At 52.8% G+C, this 15,291-nt stretch overlaps 7 protein-coding genes across 7 annotated transcripts; 3 read left to right on the forward strand and 4 right to left on the reverse strand.

Annotated features, from left to right (window-relative positions):
* Positions 1-54: 54 nt before the first annotated feature.
* On the reverse strand, positions 55-1,885 carry RHO25_010530 (uncharacterized protein; the record flags this gene model as incomplete). Its single annotated transcript, XM_023602564.2, has 5 exons — positions 55-407; positions 476-839; positions 895-1,275; positions 1,331-1,717; positions 1,781-1,885. The coding sequence occupies 5 exons, from the start codon at positions 1,883-1,885 to the stop codon at positions 55-57; spliced, it is 1,590 nt and encodes a 529-aa protein (XP_023451298.1).
* Positions 1,886-2,988: 1,103 nt separating this feature from the next.
* On the reverse strand, positions 2,989-4,511 carry RHO25_010531 (uncharacterized protein; the record flags this gene model as incomplete). Its single annotated transcript, XM_023602563.2, has 2 exons — positions 2,989-3,019; positions 3,070-4,511. 2 exons carry the CDS (start codon positions 4,509-4,511, stop codon positions 2,989-2,991), a joined length of 1,473 nt encoding a protein of 490 aa, XP_023451295.1.
* A 543-nt stretch (positions 4,512-5,054) lies between these two features.
* Positions 5,055-6,369, forward strand: RHO25_010532 (uncharacterized protein; the record flags this gene model as incomplete). The annotated part of the gene is made up of 2 exons (XM_023602562.2): positions 5,055-5,220; positions 5,270-6,369. The coding sequence occupies 2 exons, from the start codon at positions 5,055-5,057 to the stop codon at positions 6,367-6,369; spliced, it is 1,266 nt and encodes a 421-aa protein (XP_023451296.1).
* A 560-nt stretch (positions 6,370-6,929) lies between these two features.
* On the reverse strand, positions 6,930-7,652 carry RHO25_010533 (uncharacterized protein; the record flags this gene model as incomplete). Its single annotated transcript, XM_023602561.2, has 3 exons — positions 6,930-7,330; positions 7,403-7,563; positions 7,639-7,652. 3 exons carry the CDS (start codon positions 7,650-7,652, stop codon positions 6,930-6,932), a joined length of 576 nt encoding a protein of 191 aa, XP_023451573.1.
* Positions 7,653-8,232: 580 nt separating this feature from the next.
* RHO25_010534 (uncharacterized protein) lies at positions 8,233-10,022 on the forward strand (the record flags this gene model as incomplete). Its single annotated transcript, XM_023602560.2, has 2 exons — positions 8,233-8,873; positions 8,936-10,022. 2 exons carry the CDS (start codon positions 8,233-8,235, stop codon positions 10,020-10,022), a joined length of 1,728 nt encoding a protein of 575 aa, XP_023451572.1.
* Positions 10,023-10,502: 480 nt separating this feature from the next.
* On the reverse strand, positions 10,503-11,949 carry RHO25_010535 (uncharacterized protein; the record flags this gene model as incomplete). The annotated part of the gene is made up of 2 exons (XM_023602559.2): positions 10,503-11,534; positions 11,584-11,949. The coding sequence occupies 2 exons, from the start codon at positions 11,947-11,949 to the stop codon at positions 10,503-10,505; spliced, it is 1,398 nt and encodes a 465-aa protein (XP_023451581.1).
* Positions 11,950-12,557: 608 nt separating this feature from the next.
* On the forward strand, positions 12,558-14,209 carry RHO25_010536 (uncharacterized protein; the record flags this gene model as incomplete). Its single annotated transcript, XM_023602558.2, has 3 exons — positions 12,558-12,590; positions 12,664-13,226; positions 13,276-14,209. The coding sequence occupies 3 exons, from the start codon at positions 12,558-12,560 to the stop codon at positions 14,207-14,209; spliced, it is 1,530 nt and encodes a 509-aa protein (XP_023451580.1).
* Positions 14,210-15,291: the final 1,082 nt, after the last annotated feature.

Genomic DNA, 15,291 nt, shown 5'->3' on the forward strand with positions numbered 1-15,291 from the left:
CTCAAGTTGTAATAACTTCCAGCTTTCACCCAGCCTTATTTCTACGGCATCTCCTTACGCCAACCCCTTCTCCTCCACAACCCTCGTCTCACTCTTACTCCTCTCAACCTCAGCCGCCGCCTCCGCGATACTCAAATTCCTCCCATCCTTCTGCACCTCACTAAACTTGATCTCCGGCACAAACTTCGTACTCTCCCAAGCCTTCGACACCCGTGCATAAAGTTCATCAACTTCCTCAAGCGACAAACCCTTAGTTTCGTAAATACAAAACCAAACGAAAGAGATGCAGACGAAACAGAAAGAACCCCAGATGAAGAAGACTTTGGATTGGAGGTTTGCGTTTCCGGGGCCGTCGTTGACGAGGTAGGGGGTTGAGTAGGCGATCGCCCAATTGAGGAGCCAGTTGCCTAGTTGTAATAGGTAAGCAAATGTCATCACTCACGCTCGAAGCCTTCAGGCCGAAAGGAGTACTTACTAGCCGTCGTAAGCGACAAACACTTTGCTCGAACCTTCAATGGGAAAAGCTCTCCAGTAACGACCCAAGCGACCGGACCCCAGGAGGAAGCGAAGAAGAAGATGTAAATGCAAACGAACGCTACAGCCGCGCGCTGAGCAGACAAGTTGTCTTCTGGGGCGGCCGTTCCAGTAATTGCGACGATGAATTGGCAGATACACATGCCAATAGCTCCCATGAGCAGAAGACCTCTTCGACCCATTTTCTCGACGAGATAGAGACCAGGCAGAGTAGAAACGACGTTGACGACGTTAGTGATGACTTGAATCGTAAAGCCACCAGCCTCGAAACCGGCGTTTTCGAAATATTGCGTTCCGTAGTAGAACTGTCAAAGGTAATCAGCAAAACTCACACACAGAATCTGATGAAATTGAACTCACAATGAAGTTAACACCAGTAAGCTGCTGCAAAGCCTGCAAAGCACAACCAGTCGCAAGTCGCTTTCCAATAGAACCCTTCACAATATCCAAATACGAACTCTTACCCAAGCTCAACTCATAATTATGGTTCGCCTGAATCTCAGATAACTCTTCAATAACAGCCGGGTGATCCGCAGGCAAACGACGAATCTTCGCGAGAGCCGCAGCAGCAGCTTCAGATTTATCCTGTTTGATCAAGAATCGAGGCGTCTCTGGCAGAATGAACATGCCAACACAGACGATAATTGACCAGGCGAATTGGACCGCGATGGGGATACGATAACTTCCAGAATCGTCGCGGTTCTTGGTGGCGTAGTTGACGATGGCGGCAAGGAAGAGACCCTGTTCAAGGCGTTAGCCAACCACATCTCCAGTCAATCCCCAGCATCACACCCACAATAGTAATAGCCCACTGATAAGCCCCCACAATCGTCCCTCGAATCCACTTCGGCGCAGTCTCAGACTGATAAAGCGGAACCATAGCAGAAAGCAAACCCACTCCATACCCGGCAAAAAAACGTCCAGCAATGAGCAAAGGCTGCGCAGTAGCCGCGGTTTGCAAAATGACTCCGAGATTGAAAACGATCCCGCAAGAGAAAATCAATCCCCAGCGACGACCGAGACGATCGGAGACGGGGGCGGCAGTCAAGGCTCCGAAGAAAGTTCCAGCAGAGAGGATGGAGACGATGAGGGAGTCTTCGCTGGCGGTGATGCGTTCGTTGTTGCCGGTTCGGAAGGATTCGATGAAGTAGGGCATGGCGAGGATGCCGGAGATTGTGCCGGTCTATATCGTAGTCAGTCTTCATTCGCGGTTATTTGTGCTCTTGTGAAACGGGATGGCACGTACATCATATCCAAAGAGGACACCACCAAAGGCCACGAACAGGCCGATGACAATAGCGGGCCATGTCTTGCCAGGCACATCGGCCGGCTTCTTGATCGCAAGACCCATCTTGTTGTTAACTCTCAATAGAGGCAACAAAAAGGACAACAGCTCGCAAAAAGCTGATCAGAAGAAGAAGAAAAACCCCGGGAACGAGACAGAAGAGACGTCGCAGATTTATATCGCTCAACAGAAGACGGAACCTACCACTTGTGTGAGCACTACACGAGACCACGCAACAGTCCATTGCACGATGGGCAGTGCCCCGGTGCAAGGCGAATCCATGCCAACCTCATGGTCGATCCCCAGAATCACGCCTACCAACCTGGTCAACGCTCCGCACAGCTCCACGCTTGCCCCAGCTGTAGGGCTGTCTGGTTGCCGGATGTGCATTGGTGGCCGTACTTTCATACTTTGAGCTACGCTGGCGCTTCGGCATCTAATGATATGGTGACCACCGGTGAAACCTAACCTTTTCGTCTTGATGAAAGTCTTGGGTGAGCACTGCCAAGCATAATCTCTCATCTCTTGATCTGATGGCTTCATGTGCAGATGCTTATGTTTCCTCACGTTTTCTTGCTAAATATGCGCAATACTGCAATAAGATGCCATTCCGTTACTCTGCATGAACACCTGTTGCTGGATTGTCAGTGGCAGCTCACGAAGTCTTCTCGAACCTTTCTCAGAGCGACTGAGCTGGGTTATCATCGGTGCCAAGCTCGGAGGTAAAGCTCACACAACTGGGCGTCCTTGGCATGACTGACCTGATGTAGAAAGACGGGCGCAATGTCGGGTTATAGCATGGATTGCAGTGCATAAAAGAGCGCGACCAGGATGCCAATCGGTCCGTTGATGCATGCTGCGCATTCGATCGCTCTTCTGGATTGTTCGCGTGCATGATCGTGCTGTTCCGTGGCTGTGAAGGAGTTCATGTGAAGGGCTAAACGATCGAATCTGTCCTATCAGCTTCAGTATCCTGCCTTTGCAGTTGTGTTTAGCATGCCATTAAGTTCTGGCGACCGAAGTATGGGACAACGACTGCGTCATCTTTCGTAGCCTATTTTCTTGAAGCGAACTGCAATAGTAAGGTTGTTCGTCAGACGTTATCGATGCATAGTCGATCCTACAGGCGAAAGGATGTTGCTGAATGGATCCCATCCTGCCACGTCGGTTCATGACAGACGAACTGACTGCGACTGAGGACTAGAGCGGGATTAGTGTAAGCAACAGAGGCAAAAGAATGTACAACTCACATCAAGAGCTCGAACTCGTTCCACCTCTCTAGTGACTGGTCTGATCTCCTGTAGGGCTTCAACAAGTCCGAGACAGTCGAATGTGCGCGTCGACCTTCGGCGAGCTGGCGCATTGGTTTCGAAGTCTTGAAAGAAGAATCAAAGACCAACAGGTTGCGAGAGCCATTGCGCTGCCGCTCCAATCCTACGATCGTCATGGAGTGACCGAATCGTTGGAGATAGATGGGAGGAAGCTGCGTGACGTACGATGTGCCATGCACTCGAGCACCATCGATCCCGCTCATATAGAAGGCCTCGACGTAGTCAAGGAGGTCGGCCGCTGCAGTTTTGCCGTCATCATTCCCTCCGTTAGAGAAAGTCAGAGCATCGACCTTGACGCCAATTTGGGTGAAGAAGGCCAAAGCTTCAGTGGTACCGATCCACTTTCGAGTGTTCAGCACACCACCAGTCTGGACCTTGCCGTAAGTACAAATGCCGTTCTCCCACGCGCGTTCGATGACTTCTTGCATTTCAATCACATGCGGCATCCCTTGCGGTCCTTCACGATCCATGTGTTGCACGTATGTCAGGAGTACCTGGGAGCTCCAGAAGCCGCAGAAGTTGCCCTCGCACTCGATCTTGTGGATGTGCCGCGTACTCGGGTGACAGAGGTAGGTTGCAACAGTATCTTTGTCAAGCGCACAAAGGTCTGCGATGGCACGTGGAAGACCTTCTGTCTCGTTCGGGACCACGCGATGCCGATACAGAGCGCCATTGCTGCCAATTCGTTGCACAGTCTGAGGCTCAGGACCATAGATGAGCGCTTTCCGGACGTTCGAGGGCATAGTCTTCTCGAAAGCATAAGGACCAAGCTCTCGCTTCCCGAGCCTGCCAGGATTTCGCGGCACTTGTATCGCACGCAAATTGGAGCGAGTGAGTAACGAGGAGGATCCGGAGAAGTAGCTCAAGAGAGTGTTGCTCGTCGACCTCCGTGCTTCTCTCAGTCTATCAGAGCGAGTGCTGCTACTGGAGTGCCTGTCCTCTTTCTCTTTCGAGCGGCGCTTCTCAGATCTGGGAGAGGACGGCATTTCCGAGGTTGAACGATCCGCCGTCTTCTGTGGCCGAGTCGGACTGGGTACTGGACTGACACTTCGACGAGGTGGGAGCGGCGGTGCAAGCTCTTCGCGACTCTCCTTGTCGGACAATTCCGCTGCTGCATGGAAGTCCAGATGCTCGTCTATAGCAGACAAGAGCACATACTCTCCACATCCGCGGCGTGTGCACTTCGTCCATGTGTCGCCTGGCATGGATCCGCTGTCGCGTGCGGTGTTTGCGGAAGAATGTTGCCCTCCATCCTGCACAGCAAACGGCGAGTCTTCTGTGTGGTACTCTTCGATATGAAGCTGGATGAAGTACTCGTCGCCATCGATGGAGTTGCAGAATGGACAGCGGATCTTGGCCATGTTAGCGATAGGGGTCCCGCGTGGTGCGATGCTCCGAGGTGGGATGTAGCATAATGCGGTGGTTTGCCGGCAAGTGTTTGTCGTCGTCGGGTGCGCTCATCGGTCAGGCTGCCACTTGCAACTTGTTCAGCGCATTCGCCACAGCAGGACGCGTCGTCGTGGAAAGCACAGCCCACTCTGTGCAACCTCGCCTGTTTTATTGCTCGTGCTGGCCTGAGGAACTGGCGCCAAGAGCTGTTCACTCTTGCGATGACTTACCACTTCTACTAACAGGTATAGTGAATAGTGAGACCACTCAACTGAATGTTTTATTGCCTCTCTCTCACCGCTCAAAACAGGCTTCACGTTCCCCTCCAACTCGGAGAAGACAGGAACAGACGTTCTCATGACTCAGCAGAACCATTGGGTGCGTCATGCGGGGCTTGCCGACGCCGACCGAACGCAGCGGTGTTTTTAATTCGCGAGTCACTCTCAATCTTTCCTACTCCTAAAAAATGGCGACTCACGCGATAACTCCAGGACGGAACCACTCCGGTCATCAACATGGCAACCATCATCCTCGGCGCGCAGTGGGGTGACGAAGGCAAGGGCAAGATTGTCGATGTCATTGCACAAAACGGCGTGCAGCTGTGCTGCAGGGCTCAAGGTGGTCATAATGCGGGACACACCATTGTGAAGAATGGGAAGAAGTTTGATGTGCACATCTTGCGTAGGTCTACTCTGCACACTTGCGCGACTCGATGCTGACAGTCTGATAGCTTCTGGCGTTCTCACAGACGGCTGTGTCAATCTGGTCGGAACTGGATGTGTGGTTCATGTGCCAAACTTTTTCAAAGAGATCGAGCAATTGGAAAAAGAAGGAATCAACACCAAAGACCGCATCCTCGTCAGCGATAGATGTCACGTTGATCTCGACTTGCACACCAAGGTCGATGGTCTGGAAGAGGTTGAGCTCGGCAAGGCGAATATTGGCACAACAGGAAAGGGCATTGGTCCAACATACTCCACCAAGGCCTCCCGCACCGGTGTCCGCATGGCTGATGTCTTCACCAAAGAGATCTTCGACTCTAAGGTGAAGCATCTGTATAACGGCTACAAGAAGCGTTATGGCGATCTTCTGCAGTACGACCCGGAAGAGGAAATTGCTCGCTTCGACAAGTATCGCGAACAGCTCAAGTCGTACGTTGTCGATCAAATACCGCTCATCGATTCTGCGGTCGAAGGCAATGTCAAGATACTGGTGGAGGGTAGCCAGGCAGCGTTACTGGATCTGGACAACGGCACATACCCATATGTCACGTCTTCCAACACTGGTCTCGGCGGCGTCATGACTGGTCTGCAACTGAGCCCTCGCAAGATTGACGAGATCATTGGAGTGGTGAAAGCTTACACCACCCGTGTTGGATCAGGACCATTCCCCACAGAGTTGCAAAATGAGATTGGTGACAAGCTCGTTGACATTGGAAAAGAGTACGGCGTCACCACTGGTCGCAAGAGACGTTGCGGATGGCTCGATCTCGTCGTTGTCAAATTTTCTCACAGTGTGAACCGATACGATTCGATCAACTTGACCAAACTCGATATCCTGGACGACTTCGACGAGCTCAAGGTGGCCACAGAATACCATCACAATGGCCGCAAGCTCAACTCCTTCCCCACCGACCTCAGCATTCTGGAGAAGGTTGACATCACGTATCAGACATTCCCAGGCTGGAAGAGCAACACCGTCGGCATCAAAGACTGGAACAAACTGCCTGAAAATGCTCGCAAATACGTTGAGTTCATTGAGAAGTTTGTGGGCGTGCGAGTCAAGTATATCGGCACGGGACCAGGCAACGAGAACATGATCATACGGTAGTATGGGTGCGAATGAGACACGCGCACATATTCCTTTGCAGCTCTTTCTCCATAGATTGGTAGGCTTGAAGCCGGGGGTTGGCAACGACGGTACATGAGAACGCTCCATAGCGCAGAGCGTAGACATTGAAAATCAAATTTGAATCCAAAGTCTCTGGTTTGACATGAGTTGTGACCAAGTGCGCTCTTCTTGTCTTGATCGTACTTTGTATTGGTGGAACTTGCCACAACTTGGGAGAGGCATCAGCCAAAAGCCTAGACCCGCTTTGTGATGATGTGATCGCGTGAATTTATCAGTGCCCGGACAGCAAGCGAAATTTTGAGAGATGGTGGTAGAAAAAGTCGCCTTCACGCTTTCAAATTTCGTGTTATGTGATGCGACTGTCCAAGGTGCTCAGCGCTGGTAGACGGTAGTACTTCGATGGCCACTCGCGCAGACACGCGACACACGAATGTACCTGCCACGAAGATTCATCCGACCAAACGCACACAACCAAGTCGCAAATTATCGCCTGTTTCAGCCCTTCCAACTCCATATCCTTCAATCGAGTTGAATATCCCTTACTCCTCCTTAGCACCCCCACGACCCGCCTTCTCCGCCGCCTCAATACTCTTCTTATCCGTCTTAATCTCGCCCGCACCCTGATTCAACGCGCCCATCATGCCAGCATTCGCCTTCCAAGGTCTCTTCAAATCCCCGCTCGCCGAGTGTCCCAACATGTGCACTTTGACCAAATTTCCCTCGAAAGCGCCTTTGAGTGGGATGATGGATTGGATGAGGAGTGGGTTGGTGTATTTGAAGTATAAGTGCATCACGGCCATCATGCCGAGACCCATGAGTTGGGATTTGAAGAGGCCTTTGAGTTGTTGTTGGTCGTAGGCGTGGATTGTGGTTGTGACGGCTTTGGGTTCTTCGGTGCTGCCCATGGGGGCGGGTTCGACGTATTTGAGGACTGTCATGTCTGTGGCGAGGACGAAGTGTCAGATTCGGTCTTGTACGGTCATGGGGTTTGGGAGTAGAAAGCTGGACTTACCCTTCTTCTTGTCGATTTGCATCTTGACGTACATGTAGATGCCGAAGATGATGATGTTGCTGACGATGTAGAGACCGCGCACGCCCATGAGGACGTTGGGGTCTTCGAAGGGGATCTTCTTGCTGGCCTGCATCATCACGAGGATGATGACGAGGTTGGTGCTGTTGCTACATGTCAGTCTTTGCGATTCTGTGCTGCAATAGATTGTCGGCGCCTGCGCGCTCTGTCGCACTCACATTTGCGGATTCATGTTGGCGGTGGTTCCGTGGGCAGTCGCGGCTTGCGGTAGAGTGTTGTCGCGCGACGTGAAGAAAGTTGAGAAGAAGGTCGAAGATGGGAAAGAAGTAGCAAGAGCACGAATCCTTTCCGCAAAAACCCACGTATCTTCACTTCGGCTGTCAACTCTCTTTCAGGGTTCTTTGCCAGCGGCGGCAGCGGCGACGGGAGCTTCCCAAAAAGACTTGGCAAGCTGGCCTCGCCTGCTTCCATCCTGGCCCATTCACTTCCATGCTCCACAACATTGCCGACAAGTCGCGAAGCACGTGCTGCGCTACTCAATATGGTTTTCATCGTCCTGTCGTCTGGTATGCAATCATTTGCCAAGCGGTACACGCCCTTTGGACATGCGTCTCGAGCGGCGGCATGTAAGCTGTGGCCGACGGGGAGCTGCGAGGGGCTGCGAGCCACATCACAGCTAACCGCATCGCGTAATCACGGAGCGAAAGTGAGGGCGAATATACGTCAAGCGGTCAAGTATTCTTCTCTGTTATACCTTCCTCTCTACTTCAAGAACACACCCTTCCACATACGTGAGGCTCCGACGTGAAAGGATGGCAGACTCCAAAGGAGCCACACACAACATCACCGCAGAACCGCCACAAGAACAGCACGGACATGCACAAGAATCCATCGCCCCAAATGTGACAACAACACCACCAACCCTCGACCACCTCACCATAATCGACTCCCAAGAAACCCGTCCCCCACGAACAAAATTCCGCCTCGCCCTTATCCTATTAGCCCTTTACCTCGCCCTCTTCATCGCCGCCCTCGACCACACAATCGTCGCCACCGCAATCCCCACAATCTCCTCCGACCTCCAATCCGCCTCCGGCTACTTCTGGATCGGCTCCGCCTACCTCCTCGCCGACGCCGCAGCAGGTCCCATCTGGGCCAAAATCAGCGACATCTGGGGCCGGAAACCCGCGCTCTTATCCTCTGTTGCCTGGTTCTTCGTCGCGAGTATTATCGCCGCGAGAGCACATAATGTCGAAATGTTAATTTCTGCGAGGGCATTGCAGGGGACTGCGGCGGGAGGGTTGATTCAGTTGGTGAATATTACGATTTCGGATCTTTTTAGTATGAGGCAAAGGACGTTGTTTTTGGGAATGGTGAATGTTGTCTGGGCTTTGGCTGGGGGGATTGGGCCTTTGGTGGGTGGGGCTTTGGCGCAGTATGTTAGTTGGAGGTGGTAAGTGCAGCCTTTCATCCTGAGTGCATCTTCCAAGGCTGACGCACTGATATCTGATGCAGGATCTTCTGGCTCAACCTCCCCATCTGCTTCTGCAGTTTCGCCATGCTCCTCATCTGGCTCGACGTGCACAACCCCCGCACAAAACTCACCTCGGGCCTCATAGCCTTCGACTGGCTCGGCACAATCTCCATCGTCGGCGTAGTCCTCATGCTCCTCCTGGGCCTCGACTTCGGCGGCGTAGTTTTCCCCTGGAACTCCCCCACCGTAATCTGCCTCATAATTTTCGGCGTCGTAATGGCAGCTCTGTTCCTCTTCACCGAGAAAAAAATCGCAAAATATCCTCTAATGCCGTTAGAAATTTTCAAGAACCGATCCACGAGCGCGGCATTTGCGGTTTGTTTTTGTCATGGAACGGTTTTCATTGCTGCGTCTTATTATATGCCGCTTTATTTTCAATCGGTCAAACAAGCTGATCCTCTTCGTTCTGGAGTTCTCATCCTACCATACGCGATTCCGGAAGCTGTCATGGGAATCGTCAATGGTTTCATCATGCTCAAGACAGGACATTATCGAGAAATTATCTGGGTGGGACTTGTGCTTCTCACAATCGGAACAGGACTCTACAGCAGTTTGACAGAATCCACATCGCTGGCTACAGTCATCGGATTCGAAATCATTGTGGGATTCGGATCGGGTTGTCTTTTCGAAGCTCCACTTGTTGCAGTTCAAAGCACAACACCTCAAGACGATACTGCAGCCGCTACAGCAACTTTCGGTTTCATTCGGAATGTCGCGACGGCAATGTCTCTTGTCCTCGGCGGGGTAGTGTTTCAGGATGGGATGAACAAACGAAGTGGAGAACTAGAACGAGCAGGACTCGATGGCACTTTGATAGGCGCGTTCTCGGACAGCAAAGCAGCGGCGAATGTGGAACTTATCAAGACGATTCAAGATACGATGCAGAGGGAAGTAGTGGAAGCGGCTTATGCTTGGAGTATTCGGCATATGTGGATTATGTACTGTGCGCTTTCTGGGACGGGTTTGCTGGTTTGTGTTTTTATTGCGCATCGGAAGCTTAGTACGGAGCATACGGAGACTAAGACGGGGCTGAAGGGCAGAGTGCCTGCTGCACAGTCGCAGGTGTAGAGGTGGCTTTTATCCTTGCCAATCTTGAAGTCATATTCTCTTCACCTTGCCTTTGGTCTGCCCTGCTTCTTGCTCGAAGCTCGTACATCGATTGCGCGATGTTGTGTAGTCTTTTCCAAAGGACGGTAAGATGCACAGATTTGTATGGATCTCATTGAGATCAACCAATGTAAAAGGCATGGACTTGCAGAATCACGCGCCAGTCCATGTAGAAGGCATGATTGCGCATTACCTGTTCGATTGCTAGTCGAACTTTCGCCAACCATATACGCCTCTTCCTCCTACGCTTCTGAACTCAAGGATCTCATCTGGACGGTAATCTTGAAGGCGCCTTAATCGGCTATATAGCGCAGCGAAAGGGTCCACAGCTTGAGACGACCCTCCTGAAAGTGTTCCTGCTCGAGAGTCTTGCACTATCATCGGCGGCATCAAAGGTCCGCCTTGCCTTGTGCGATATTGAACTCCTGGGGCTAATGACTCCTAGTTGGGCTGGCCAGGGTCCGGTATGTCAATGTTATTGTTGGGATTTGGAGGCGGCATGACGTTCGATAGATCTCCTCCGTTCTGCATGCCACCATTGTTTTGCATGCCACTATTGGTCTGCATGCCACCATTGATCTGTGTGGCGTCAAGCTGACCTGTCATGCCAACCATTCCGCCATCAAGAGGCTGCAACATTGGGTCAAAGGCCATGAGCTCCGGTGGCATGCTGTACAAGCTGTAGATCCGGCCATCGAGGGAGTCGCCATCGAACAGAGCGAAGTTCTGAATTGGCTGTTCACGGTTGCCCAATACGTTGATGACATCTTCACTGAGGCGACCGCCGACAAAGGCAGCAGTGGGTGTAATCTCGGAGCCTATATTCTGCATGAAGCTCTTCAAAAACTCGCCGTTGAGAGTGTCAGGAGGCAGCAATAGCTCCGCAGTCTTCTGTTTGGCAAGCTCGGAGAATCTGATGATGTGCTCCTTCCTGTTGAGGTCTGGCAGTTGTGACTGCTCGCGCTGGAAATCGAACAGTGCGCGTAGACAAGGCAAGAGCGGCGACACAGCTTTGAGCTTCCTACGATTGCTCATAACTTCCATCGGCAGTGGCGACGAGTTGGCCAGGATAAGAGGGCAGTAGACTTCAGCCTTCTTGACGATCTCGGTGGTCTTCCCGTTGTTCTCTTTCCGATTCGTGACGCTGACAACAGATCGAGTCATTGTTTCTGCTTTGATAGTGGTGGGCACATTCGACTTCTCGCGCTCGATCACGAACTCATGGCCCACCAGATCCGCGAAAATGTAGCCGTAGAAGCCGTGAATGCCAGCGGCATAGAAGGGCCGGCTCGCGAATCGTGCAGCAGTGTTGATAGTTGAGAGGGTCATGATGTCGTGATCACAGGCAATCACACAGCTGAATGGAGCATAGTAGGTCTGATCCTTCATCAGGAGATCTTGCAAGCTCCCTTCAGATCTCACCTTCACACGTGGATTGAGCTCTTGTATCCTCGGAATGGCTGCTTCGGCGCGCTGCGAGATATCAGTATCAACGACGATTTGAATTTGCAGAGATGCTCACCGGCTTCCCGATGTCCTCCTCTCGCAGGAAAAACTGAGCTCCAAGGTCATCTTCTGTCACTTCGTCGCTGTCAACGATGGTGAGCTCCTGGATGCCCGCGAGAGTGAGATTCTTTGCAATCTCTGTGCCAACAGCGCGAAGAGATATCAAAAGAACTTTGGCTCTTCTGATCTGCTCTTGTGCTTTCGCGCCCCAGAGTCGAATTTGTCGATCGTACAGGGCCATTTCGTCGGCGCTCAGACCCGGCGCGACAGTTCCTTCGGCATCTCCATTCATCGTCGTGGTGTCAAAATTGTGACCATTCACGCCGTTGGCTGAAGCTTGTGGAGTGTCTGCTGCGGGCATGGTTGCTTCCATCGTGGCCATGGCGAATGCTGGCGCTCACTTGACTACCTCGTGGCCCCAGGTGCTCCACGTCGGCCTGACTCCAGTTGTGAATCGCGTGGCACGGCCAGAACTAGGATGCGCCGGAAGTGCTTGTGGGTTGCCTGGGCCTTCGATAGATGCGTACTTCTCAATATGAAGCTAGTTGGATGCGCGGATGGAGATGCCTGTGCTGGAAAGTGCTGTAGAAGACACGGTGACAAGTGATGGCGGAACAGATGTTGATGTCGCGGAGTGGAAGGCGCATGCCAAGATCGAGGAGGCCGTGCCGCTAACTTAGAGTTTCCGGTTCGGCGCGCTGTGCAGTCAGGGTCTGTGCCGAGCCGCCGAGCGACATCGTCACTGCAGGGCGCATGGCACGAAGCGTGAGCGGGCGTCTCTGTCATTGTGGCAGGCAGTCTGACACGCCAGTCCAGCATCTTGTGAACGTCGACACCTCCGCGCTTGGGAGCGAGACCGTCTGTTCACGCGGATGATCACCCCATCACGAGACTCCGCCCGCACATGCTGCCGCCGTATTGCTCCCGCCATTGTTGCCTTCTGCCCACCCCAACCGCGCCGCCAGAGCGGACAGCGCCCGCCGTTGCGTGATGCCTGACCCAAGGCCGTTTGCCTCGATTCGGGTATGCTCGCACCCTGCTCCTGTACCATACTGCGTATTCCGCGGGAAAGAGTCACTGATGTGGACGTACAAAGGGACGCTTTGATGACCCGCCCGCATCGGAGTCTTCCACCCCACGAAGTCGCCGAAACCGCCTCCATCACGCGTTGCAAGCTACCGCAGACATGACTCCTGGTGACATGTCTGATCTTGGAGCTCCGCCAGCACGCCCACCGCCGCCTCTTCCTCCTCTCGGACGATCGCCGCGCTTCCCCATGCAACGACGCCGCCAACGCTCGCCCGGCTCAGATGATAGAAGCACATGGAACGAGGACAGCGCTGGCAGGCGAAGGCCCAAGCGCAGGAGGCTGGACTCGGAGGCCTCGGTTCTTCCCAAACAACCCATCAAGTATGGGCATTATGGCCAAGTAGAGCCTGGCAAGCTGAAGCTCGACATCGTCAGCTGCGACGGCGGCGAGCACCGAGACCCGCGTCATCCTCAGACCTATCTCGGTTCTGACAATTTGCTGCGACACGACAAGAGTGTCTACTGCTCTGATAGACCCAGCAGCAGTATCATCCTCCAGCATGCTGACGACACGCCCTTCTGCTTGGAGAAGCTGCACATTTGCGGGCCCGAGCATGGCTTCACTGCCCCGTACTGCCTCTCCTTGCCTCGCTGTTGAAACCCTACTGACCATCTGCAGTGTTCGTGAAGGTCTTGTCTATGTAGCAATGACTTGCAAAGACCTCAGCAAGTACATGGATCCGCCACAGCACGCCAGACTGAACGGCGTGCATACTCCGCCTTACCGACGGCGGCGCCCTAGAGTCGCGCCGGCGTCTGAACGCATAACTCTGTCTGATGCCCTTCGTGACCCCGAGGTCAGTGCTGCGCTCGACCGAGAACGCAGTTACGCTGATCGTGCTGATGCTGCACACGACCTTGCGGGCGAGTCAAATAATGATCATGATGATGATTACTACAACTTCGATCGGCAAGATCCAGACATACACTGTGACTTGCCGTCTGTCGGAGCAGATGCTGACTATTTCGCCATGACTGAGGACAGCCTGCCTGTGACTTTACTTAGCGATGAAGAGCCCGGTCCGGAGGAGAGCTCATCACAAGAAGTGCTCGACTTCCGGCTCCATCGTTTACGCCATATGCGGCGTCGTTACGAAGCAGACAATTGGGATCGTGATCGAGCTCGCTGGGCTGGTATACCGCGAGAAGAGCGTAGCAACGACTCGTGGAATCTCCGCCGGCTGGATGCCATGATGGCACGAACGAACATGGCAGGATCTCCTCAGCAGGATGAGCTCGATGAGCGCGACAACGCATCTCAGCAAGGTCCGGAGCCAGGCTTCGGTCCTTCATATTACCAACCCCCAACAGACGACGAAGCAGCGGGGGGCACTGAGTATTATGATGACGGTCTGAACGATCCGAATGTCACCCGAGCTCGCTTTCACATTCGAAGGGGCAAGTACAAGGTTGCGATCAAGTTCGATCCTCCAGTATCTGGACGATTTATCTTGCTCAAGCTTTGGGCAAATCGAAGTAACGTGGACGTGCAAAGTATCATAGCTAAGGGCTATGGCGGAGCGCGTTTCTTTCCCGCTGTAGACTTTCGGTAGTATGATGACGATGATGAGCGATGATGGATGATGGATGATCTTTACGCAGCGATACATTCTTGGATCAATGGAAACTGAGAATCCTGGACTGTCAGAAGGGTCCGTAAGGTGTGCCAATTTATTAAAACCTCTACAGTGCCCGGCGCCGTCCAATTCGAATCGCGCAAGCTTTCGAGACTCGTCGTTCGTGCTATGTCTGGCATCAACACAGCATGGATTCGGGTTTCGATTTTGTCTTCGAGCTTGTCACCGACCAGTTTATCAATTACGAACACCAAACATAGCAGTTGTCAGCAAACGACTCACTATGCATAGTCGCGCGCCTGAATGCCCGTGGTAGCCGGGTAGACTTAGAACAAGTTCTCAAAATTCTTACCATATAGTCTGCGATCCCTGACTATGGCACGGGATCCTTCCTTTTTGGGCAATGAACTTACAGATACTTAGGGCTGACACAACTGTCTATGATCGCGACGCAGACACAGACCGAGTATTAGATTTAGCATATCCTTACTGGGCGGCACTTGGCAACTATGGCGCCGGTACATACTCTTATTAGACAATGAGCTTCGGCTTACTTAGGGCACATCCATCCCGTAGGTGCATTGGCCATTCACAACATCGCCCGGAGTCTTGGTTTGCATGCTACAGGAGCATTGTCTATAGTCCGACGGGAACATACCATTGGCGATATCGCACATCCCTCGAGGGGAGACTAAGTCGAAAACGCAGTCTGCTGTCTGCACAGTGGAGATACTGGGAACTCATAGCATCAGGGGCGATTTAGCAGTCCCAATTCGGAAGCTGATTGCTTTCGTCCTCACTCGAGTGTCGAGACGTCAGCGGTAAATCCTCCTACCATCTTCCAAGTCCTTACACTACGAGAGTGACGACGCTTCCGCTTATGCTCTGACTGTATGTGGCGCTGTCGTATCTTTGCACGGGCGATAGATCATGGATGTACCATCACAGAGCACTCCGCAGAGCAACGATTCTCGGTCCAAGAGCAATATTCAGCAGGCTGCAAGGAGTTGCGTTCGCACGTAACCAATCCAGAATTCCTTTCGACACGGCGTGTCAAG

The sequence above is a fragment of the Cercospora beticola genome, chromosome 7 (genome assembly GCF_033473495.1).
Source record: "Cercospora beticola chromosome 7, complete sequence".
NCBI classification, from domain to species: Eukaryota; Fungi; Ascomycota; class Dothideomycetes; order Mycosphaerellales; family Mycosphaerellaceae; genus Cercospora; species Cercospora beticola.